Source organism: Musca domestica, unplaced genomic scaffold (genome assembly GCF_030504385.1).
Source record: "Musca domestica strain aabys unplaced genomic scaffold, Musca_domestica.polishedcontigs.V.1.1 20, whole genome shotgun sequence".
Taxonomy (NCBI): domain Eukaryota; kingdom Metazoa; phylum Arthropoda; class Insecta; order Diptera; family Muscidae; genus Musca; species Musca domestica.
This window is the reverse complement of record NW_026712250.1, coordinates 3569183-3579880: the sequence shown is the minus strand read 5'-3', so window position 1 is coordinate 3579880 and position 10698 is coordinate 3569183. Positions and strand designations below refer to the sequence as shown.

The 10698-nt window shown below is 33.1% G+C and overlaps 1 protein-coding gene across 1 annotated transcript in view; it reads left to right on the top strand.

Moving 5' to 3' along the window:
* Nucleotides 1-1597: 1597 nt before the first annotated feature.
* The window catches only part of LOC101889167 (uncharacterized), a 189620-nt gene continuing 180519 nt past the window's right edge, over nt 1598-10698 (top strand). Inside the window, exon 1 of the mRNA XM_059122357.1 lies at nt 1598-2358. Coding sequence (XP_058978340.1) covers nt 1937-2358 — 422 coding nt within the window. The 5' untranslated portion in view covers nt 1598-1936. The remainder of the gene's footprint in view (nt 2359-10698) is intronic.

The window sequence follows — 10698 nt, the reverse complement described above, 5'->3', positions numbered from 1 at the left end:
ATAATAATAATAAAACCAATAAAAAATATATATTATATTAAACTAAAAAAAAACTGAACTAATCAATAATACAAAACTAAAAAAAATAAAAAATATTTAATATTTAAATATTAAATAAAAATAAAATAAATAGATAAATATAAATAAATAAATAAAATTAAAAACCATAAAAAATTAATATATATAAAAAAATTAAAAAAACTAATAAAATATAAAAAAATGCAAATTAAAAAATTAAAAATAAAGATATAAAAAAATAAAAAAAAAAACAAATAAAAATGTATATTTTTAGAAAATTAAAAAAAAAATAAAAAATTGATAAATATATATAAAACTATTAAATAATACAAATAAAAAAAATAGTTAAAAAATTGAAAAAAAAAATAAAAAAAGAAATGTATATTAAATTAAAAAAAAAACATAAAAGTATTAAACATTAAAATAGAAAAAAAAAGAAAACAACCAATAAAAAATAAAAAAATGCAAATTAGAAAATTAAAATAAAAAAATAATTAAAAAAAGGAATTTATATTAAACTAAAAAAAGAAAAACTGAACTAATCCATAATACAAAACTAAAAAAAAAAATAAAAAAATATTTAATATTTAAATATTAAATAAAAATAAAATAAATAAATAAAAAAAAATTAAAAACAATAAAAAATTAATATATATACAAAAAATTAAAAAAAACTAATAAAATATAAAAAAATGCAAATTAAAAAATTAAAAATAAAAAATAAAAACAAAAAAATTATGTTAAATTAAAAAATAGAACTGATAAATAATACAAACTAAGAAAAAAATAAAATAAACAAATGGTTAAAAATTGGAAAAAATTTATATTAAATTAGAAAAAGAAAAATAAAGTATTAAAAAATAAAATAAATAAATAATAAAAAATTAAAACAAAATAAAAAGTATGTATTTAAAAAATAAAAAAAAAAATAAAAAATGCAAACTAAAAATAAAATAATAATTTAAAAACAAATAAAAAATATATTGAATTAAAAAAAAATTAAAAATAAAACTAATAAGAAAAAAAATTAAAAAATAAATAATAAAAAATAATAAAACAAATAATAAAAAATGCAAATTAAAAATAAAATAAAAATTAAAAAAAATATATTGAATTAAAAAATTAAAAATAAAACTAATAAAAAATAAAATAAAAAAATATTAAATAAAATTAAAAAAATAAAAAGATAAATATGTATTAAATTAAAAAAGAAACATAAAAAATAAATAAAACAAGTTAAAAAAACATTAAGTTCTGCCAGGCCGAACTTTTAATACCCTCCACCTTAGGATAAAGTAAACATTAGAACCCATTATGACCCACATATACCAATTTGTAGACATATTCATGAGAAAATGTGTCAAAAATCATCGAAATACCGAATATTAAAATAACAACAAAAAATATGTAAAACTTAATTAAAGAAAATAATACAAAACTACAAAAGTTTTTAAAAACTTAGAATAAATAAAAAATGTTATGTGAAATTTAATATATTAAAAAAGTTTGTAGTTACGAATATTTAAGTTAATAAATAATAATATTTTCTCTTTCAAAGAAATCAAAGGAAAAATCCATAAAAATGTAACAAAGTATTCAAAAGAAAAAAAAAACTCCAAAAAATCAAATCATTTTCAAATGCTTAAAAGAAAGAAAATTCCAACAAAAACGAAAAAACAATGAAAATATGCTTAAAATAAAGCCGCCAAATAAACACGCTTCAACGCACAACACTTTATAATTTATAGTTCCTCGATAGCCAGCTAAAGCTAAAGCAGCAGCATCAAACATCAAAACATTGAAAGTTAACTAAAACCCCTTAGATAGGCAAATATCCACCCTCCCCGTACTACGAACATCATCACAACTAGAGCATCACACATTCGCAACTATTGCAAACCAAGAGCGACAATAGACTATGGAACGCATGTGGCGCAAAGTTAATCACAGCTTCGGTGGTGGTCGCACCAAAAATCAAGGCCATAATTCCGATACCACCAGTTCGGTGGGTGGTTTCGGTGATAATCCCATGGTGGTTGGCTCCAGCTCAGCCACCGGCCGTCGTCTGGCCACCAGTGGTCAAATGCCAACGCCGCATCTGCCGTCCGCGGGCGCACAAACCTCGTCATCGACAACAACAACATCAACTGCCAATGCTGGTGCCCCAGCAACTGCCAATACCGCCATGGATCCGTCAATGGGTCAATTTCGTAAATCATTGAGTCAACATGTTCTACAACCTCGCACAGCCTCGTCGGAACGTCGCAGGCGTCGTCGTCGCAAGGCACGGCCCCGAAGAAGTGGTGTCAGCTGTGTTGGCGGTGGAGGTGATAATATGTCGTAAGTAGAAAATTTAGTTTGGTGTTATTTATAAGAGGGGGAGAGAGAGAGAGAAGGACGAGGAAGGAGGAGAGGGAACAGGAACGACAATTTTTTTAAAAAATCTACGCCTTGGCATTTTTTTAAATCTAAGCCTTGGCAAACATATTTTTTATTTAAATGTTCGCCTTGAAAAAAATATATTTTTTTAAGTCTTCGCCTTAACAAAAATATTTTTTAAATAGTCCACACCTTGACAAAAATATTTTTTTTAAAAAAACTACGCCTATATTTATTCTGGAAAATATTTAAAAAAAAACCAAGCCTATATTTATTCTGGAAAATATTTTTAAAAAATCCACGCCTTGACAAAAATATTTTTTTTAAAAAAGCCACGCCTTGACAAAAATATTTTTTTTTAAACCACGCATTTATTTTTCTTGGGGAAAATATTTGAAAAATATTTTTAAAAAATCCACACCGTGACAAAAATATTTAAAAAAAAAAAACACGCCTATATTTCTTTTGGAAAATATTTGAAATTCCACGCCAATATCTGGTTGTGGAAAAATATTTTTAAAAAATCCACGCCTATATCTGGTTGTGGAAAAATATTTTTAAAAAATCCACGCCTATATCTGGTTGTGGAAAAATATTTTTAAAAATTTCCACGCCAATATCTAGTTGTGAAAAAATATTTTTAAAAACCCACGCCTATATCTGGTTGTGAAAAAATATTTTTAAAAAATCCACGCCTATATCTGTTGTGAAAAAATATTTTTAATAAATCCATGCCTATATCTGTTTGCGAAAAAATATTTTTAAAAAACCACGCCTATATCTGATTGCGAAAAAATATTTTTAAAAATTCCACGCAATATCTTATTGTGGAAAAATATTTTTTCAAAATCCACGCCTATATCTGGTTGTGCAAAAATATTTTTTAAAAATCCACGCCTTTATCTGGTTGTCCAAAAATATTTTTAAAAATTCCACGCAAATATCTTATTGTGGAAAAATATTTTTTCAAAATCCACGCCTATATTTGGTCTAGAAAATTTTTTTTTTAAAAATCCATGCTCATATCTTGTTGTGGAAAAATATTGTTTTTAAATCGATACGTAAAAGGGCTTAAGAGAATATTTATGTATTAAAGACTGTTTAAGGATTTTCTTCTATATTTTTGAGTAGGTCCATTTCATGGCTCGCCTAAAAGTATGCATTAGGTATGAACTTTTTTTTTGTGATTTTGTAGACGACTATTAAAGGTCTAAAATGTCTAGTTTAGAATCTCTTTGAAATCTTTGGAGTGGTTTAAATTTCATAGCTCCCTGAAAGTATGCAACACATATCCATTGCCTTTTTAGGCTCTCTAATCTGCATTTGCTATCTTGATAGCATACCATTATCTCTCTCTCTCTTTTTCATCCATATCTAATGTATAATGTGAATCACCTAAAAGTATGCATCAGGTATAGACTCTTAATGATTGTTTTCCTATTCAATATGTAATCATGGGAAAACCTTTATTTCTGTTATCGGTTTCACTCCATTAAATAGGTTATATTGTGAATAAATAAATATTTAATATAAAAATGTTTTATAACCCAACACAGACACAAACACACATTCTCACATATGAACTTCCTCCCTTGCTTCCCTCTTTATTTTCTTCTCATTCTATGTTTTCTTCTGATAATTACAAACTTATAGCAAAAGCATAAAACAAGTGATTTTCATTGCTCCAGATTTCCATTGTTTTTCTCTGTGAACAACGACGGCAACAACAACAAGAAGGAGTAATGAATGAATATCAAACTCCCGATTCATGTGGCTCTCCTCTATGGCGCCTCCACATCTCTCCCCCCTCTACCACATCTTTGTTCCATTTTCTTGGGGAAATCTATTTTGAAATCTTAATTATTTATATACAACCCAGGCGGGGGAAGATAGATTCTCTCTTTCTTGGCCTCCGCTTAAATCCCGTTTTGGTAATACAGAGAGAGAGGGAGAAAGAAATTAAGCAATAGTTGCCTGTTTGGGATGCTAGAGACATTTTAAACAATTAAAGTGTTTTTCATTATTGTACGTGAGTATGTGAGGGTGGGTGTGAGTGTGTGTGTGTGTGTTTGTGTCGCTGTGGGTAATATGTAAATAAGTATGTTCCTGAGAACATTTTGAGGTTTGCATAAATTAATTAAAGTTGGGTCTCTAAATAGTCATATTCGTCTAGCTGTTTGTACGTACGTGTAGCGAATCCTTGCAAAGGATACATTGCCATGTAGCTTCCCACAAAAACCACTTTCATTAAATATTCCAAGAAAAATACTTTTTTTTTTTGGGAGGAAGCAAGAGAACTTGTCTGGGGGTGGTGGAAAGTGGAAGAAAAGAACAAAATTGATTTTGGCAACAAAATTACTAGGGAATCTCCCCACCAAAAAACACGTGTGTGAATAGCTTGTAGTAGTGTCCTCATTTAATTGTATAGCCCTAGCTGAATGTGTGGGCCATGTAGAATATAAGGTCACATTATGAAAGTTAGCTATTTAATGAGGAATACAAAGTAGACGAACCATTCCATCACGTAGATATCAAATGGTGGGAGGATGTAAGGCATGGAATATCTTCTATAGGATAGGGGCGGATCCCCCTAAAAAATGTCATGTGATATAGGAAATTACAAGAGAAAAATGTACCCTTTATACAGGGTGATATAAAAAAACTGCAACAACGTCAAAAACCATAATTTTTACATTTTTTTTTTAAATTTTATTGAATGAAAAGAAAAAATGTCGGAAATGGTATCAAATTTTAGAATAAGTTTAGATTTGTTCGAATTGGTCACCTTTGGCACGAATTATGGCCTTCAAACGGCCAATGAAAACGTCATACGCTGCCCGAATGTTGCTCTGCGGTATTTTGCCCCATTCCCGGCGAAGCGCTTGCTTGAGGTGATCGACACTTTGGTATTTTTTAGTGCCAACCTTGCTTTCCAAAATACTCCAGACACAATAGTCCAACGGATTGGTATCCGGAGATTTTGGTGACCATTGTGAGCTGGAAATGAAGCGAGGAACCTCATTTTGTAACCATTCTTGGGTGGCGCGTGCTGAGTGCGATGGTGCTGAGTCCTGTTGTAATATCCAAGGTCTGCGGCCAAAATGTTTGCATGCCCAAGGCTTTAATACACCCTCCAGAATATTTTCGCGATAATATTTGGCATTTATTCTGATACCACGGTTGATTACTACCAGTCCCCCACCATTTGAAACGAATTTAGAAATTTTCAAAAAAATAAAATCCGTAAAAAATTCTGATAAAATCTTAAAAATACCGAATATAGCCGTTATATTGGGGTCTATACGACGTGGAAATGCCGTATATAGGGAGGTACCGTTATAAGGGGCCTATACGAAGGCGTGAATCTGCATAGACAATTTTCGGTCACAGGCTGTAGCATCCATTACGAATTTCAATTACCAAATTTGAAACAATTCCGGTAAATAATGTTGCTAAAATCATCAAAAAACCGAATATCAGGAGGCACCGTTGTATGGGGGCTATACAAAGACGTTGGCCTGCACAGACAATTTTCTGTCATAGGCTGTAGCATCCATTTCTGTCTTAGGCTGTAGTATCCATTACGAACTTCAAATACCAAATTCGAAACAATTCCGTTGAATAATGTCGCAAAAATCATCAAAAATCCGAATATCGGGAGGTTCTGTTATATGGGAGCTATCCCTTAACGTGGACCTGCACAGACAATTTTCTGTCTTAGGCTGTAGCATCGATTTCGAACTTCAAATACCAAATTTGAAATAATTCCGGTGAGTAATGTCGCTAAATTCATCAAAATACCGAATATCGGGAGGTACCGTTATATGGGGACTATACCAAAACGTGGACCTTCATGGCCCATTTTCAATACCAAAAGTCCTGCAGACATAATATACATTTGAGTAAAATTTTATCTACCTAAATTATTTCGTTCGGAAGCTAGAGTGATTTCCACAGACGGATAGACGGGCGGACATCGCTAAATCGACATAGAATTTTATGCTGATCAAGAATATATATACTTTGTGGGGTCTAAAATGTATATTTCGAAGTGTTACAAACGGAATGTCAAACTTGATATACCCTCCATACTATGGTGGAGGGTATAAAATTATATATTGGCTGAGGGTATACATCTGTCGGCTAAACCGACGGACTACTATTTAAGTTGTTATTATTATAAATAGTTATTTATCCAATATTTTCAACATGGCCATTGCATACTTTTAGGCGTGTGATTACATACAAAGGGGTCAAATCTCCCATATATCTTCATAGTGAGTTGCTTAGACTTCTCCTGTCATAATAATCCGCTCAAACACCAAAACTTTGTTATAATTTATTTATTTCCTCTCTACTTGCCATTTAAAGTGGGAAAAACAAAACCCAAACAAAAAAACTCCTAGGTAACCTAGTTATGAACCCTGATTCCTTTGAGCATGACATCTATTTAAACGTGTCTTCCCAAATCAAATGGAAAACGGAAAAAAATAAAATCTTTCCCCTTGCTAAACACAGGAATGCTTGCATACTTTCCACCCTCAGCTAATATGATTTATTAGCTTTAGTTCCAGTCGAAGTATAAACCTTAGGTTTAAGCCATACCTAGGAAAAAAAAAAACAGAAGAACTTCAAACAACAACTTCAAATTTCAAGAATTCCAATGGAGTTTGTTTTTCTATTACCTATTTTCATTTCTATGTCTCTCTACCTCTCTCTCTCATTCCCTCTTCCTTCCTCCTTTTCACCTTACATTCCTTTGGTGTTGTTTTCCTGGGCATGGAAATTGATTTACTGCTGGAGGAGAAACGTTTTAAACGTCAACACATGAATAATTACCCACACGTTTGAATGCCAGTACTTGTGTGTGTGTGGTGGCGAACATGAAGTAGGAAGAACATGTGGAACGTGTGACGGAGCCGAGCAGAGAAGTTGGGAAATTAAAAAAGTTTACAATTTATCCGATAGGAGTTCAGAAATATGTTGCAGTACTTAATCAAAAATGAGGAAAGAAGAGAAAAGAAGAAAACATGGACATGAAACCAAAATAATGGAATTATGACATTTTTTTGTGTCCAAAAAATTATCACAAAAAATATGGCATGAGACAATTTTCTATGTCGCATGAGATATTTTTTTTGAGGCGTGTGAAAAGAAAAAACATAATTCAAGCCATGAAAGAATTACTATTCCGTATAGAAGACCTGGTCTTGTATTCCGCATAGAAGACCTCGTCCTCTATTCCGTATAGAAGACCTGGTCTTCTATTCCGCATAGAAGACCTGGTCCTCTATTCTGCATAGAAGACCTGGTCTTCTATTCTGTATAGAAGACGAAGGTCTTCTATTCCGTATAGAAGACGAAGGTCTTCTATTCCGTATAGAAGACGAAGGTCTTCTATTCCGTATAGAAGACGAAGGTCTTCTATTCCGTATAGAAGACGAAGGTCTTCTATTCCGTATAGACGAAGACGAAGGTCTTCTATTCCGTATAGACGAAGACGAAGGTCTTCTATTCCGTATAGACGAAGACGAAGGTCTTCTATTCCGTATAGACGGAGACGAAGGTCTTCTATTCCGTATAGACGATGACGAAGGTCTTCTATTCCGTATAGACGAAGACGAAGGTCTTCTATTCCGTATAGACGAAGACGAAGGTCTTCTATTCCGTATAGACGAAGACGAAGGTCTTCTATTCCGTATAGACGAAGACGAAGGTCTTCTATTCCGTATAGAAGACGAAGGTCTTCTATTCCGTATAGACGAAGACGAAGGTCTTCTATTCCGTATAGAAGACGAAGGTCTTCTATTCCGTATAGAAGACGAAGGTCTTCTATTCCGTATAGACGAAGACGAAGGTCTTCTATTCCGTATAGACGAAGACGAAGGTCTTCTATTCCGTATAGACGAAGACGAAGGTCTTCTATTCCGTATAGAAGACGAAGGTCTTCTATTCCGTATAAAAGACATGGTCTACTATTTCGTATAGAAGACATGGTCTTCTATTCCGCATAGAAGACATGGTCTTCCATTCCGCATAGAAGACATGGTCTTCTATTTCCTATAGAAGACATGGTCTTCTATTCCGCATAGAAGACATGGTCTTCTATTTCGCATAGAAGACATGGTCTTCTATTCCGCATAGAAGACATGGTCTTCTATTCCGCATAGAAGACATGGTCTTCTATTCCGCATAGAAGACATGGTCTTCTATTCCGCATAGAAGACATGGTCTTCTATTCCGCATAGAAGACATGGACTTCTATTTCGCATAGAAGGCATGGTCTTCTATTCCGCATAGAAGACATGGTCTTCTATTCCGCTTAGAAGACATGGTCTTCTATTCCGCATAGAAGACATGGTCTTCTATTCCGCTTAGAAGACATGGTCTTCTATTCCGCATAGAAGACATGGTCTTCTATTCCGCATAGAAGACATGGTCTTCTATTCCGTATAGAAGACGTGGTCTTCTATTCCGTATAGAAGACATGGTCTTCTATTCCGTATAGAAGACATGGTCTTCTATTCTCCTATATAGAAGATGTGACCTTCTACTCCGTATAGAAGACCTGGTCTTCTACTCCGTATAGAAGACCTGTTCTTCTATTTCGTATAGAAGACCTGGTCTTCTATTCCGTATAGAAGACCTGGTCTTCTATTCCGTATAGAAGACCTAGTCACCTATTCCGTATAAAAGACCTGGTCTTCTGTTCCGTTTAGAAGACCTGGTCTTCTGTTCCGTTTAGAAGACCTGGTCTTCTGTTCAGTTTAGAAGACCTGGTCTTCTGTTCCGTTTAGAAGACCTGGTCTTCTGTTCCGTTTGGAAGACCTGGTCTGTTCTGTTCCGTTTAGAAGACCTGGTCTTCTATACCGTATAGAAGACATGGTCTTCCATTCCGTATAGAAGACATGGTCTTCCATTCCGTATAGAAGACATGGTCTTCTATTCCGCATAGAAGACATGGTCTTCTATTGAAGACCTGGTCTTTTATTGCCTATAGAAGACCTGGTCTTCTATTGCCTTTAGAAGACCTGGTCTTCTATTGCCTTTAGAAGACCTGGTCTTCTATTGCCTATAGAAGAACTGGTCTTTTATTCCCTATAGAAGGCATGGTCTTCTTTAGAAGATCTTTTCTTCGAATAGAAGACGGAGGTCTTTTATTCCCTTTAGAAGACCTGGTCTTCGAATAGAAGACGGAGGTCTTTTATTCAGCATGGCATGGTCTTCTACTTCGTATGAAAGACCAGGTCTCCTATTAATTATATTTCTTTCCCGTACGGTATTCAGATTTTCTATCGCATTGAAGACCTCTCGTTGACTCTTGGCAGTTCTTGTACTCTGTAGAATGCATTTTTGGGTGATTTTTGAATAGAAAACTTTTGAAGAGTCTTCTGTTTAGAAGAAGAGGACTGGAGGATCTTTTCTATAGAAAAGCTTTAGAAAATCTTCTCTTGTGGAAAAAAAGTTAGGAGTGTTTTATCTTCTATCGAAGACCTTTGGAGGACTTTCAGCAGGTATTTTATGCTATATATATAACATGTAAAGGTTTGTTATTCTACATCAAATATTTAGAGGACCTGCTATTCTATAAAAGGCCCTTATAGAGCTTCTATCATACAAATATTCTTATGATCATCTTCCTTTATAAATATCATCTTTAAGGGGTCTTCTATTCTATAGAAGGCTCTTGAAAAGTCTTCCAATTATTTACAGAATTTTAGATACCCTGCTAGTCTATAAAGGAGCACTAAAGGATTTTCTCTTCTATAGAATGCCTATAGAGGCTGTTTTTATCTTCAGAAGTCCTGTAGAGGGTCTTCTATTTGAAAGAGTATTTTTAAACTTCATAAAATTATAGAATATTTTGGGAAGTTGTTATTTTACAGGAAGACCTCTAAAGATCCTTCAATTCTTTAAAAGGCACTGAAGATCTTAAGAACCATATAAGATCTCTCGTTGGTCTCCTGCGCCATAGAAGACCCATAGACATTTGACCATTCTTGGAAACCTCTAAGTTATATTTTTTTCTTATCCTTTTTATTACCTTTGAATTAGCTCTCCATCCAAAGCCGTAAGGATTCCCATAAAAGTCCTTATTTCCGCTCTGTTCATCAAGGCACAAGTGTATATAATTCTTGGCTACATGTACCACCCACCTTCTGCTGGGTGAGATAAGTGTATAAGTATATTTTTATTACCTTACTGACTTCCAGCCAACACGAAAGTTAGGTTAGGTTCTGGTTGGCTGGCTGGCCAGCACGAAGCTTGCATTTACATAAATAAATTCAAACAGGTGATAAC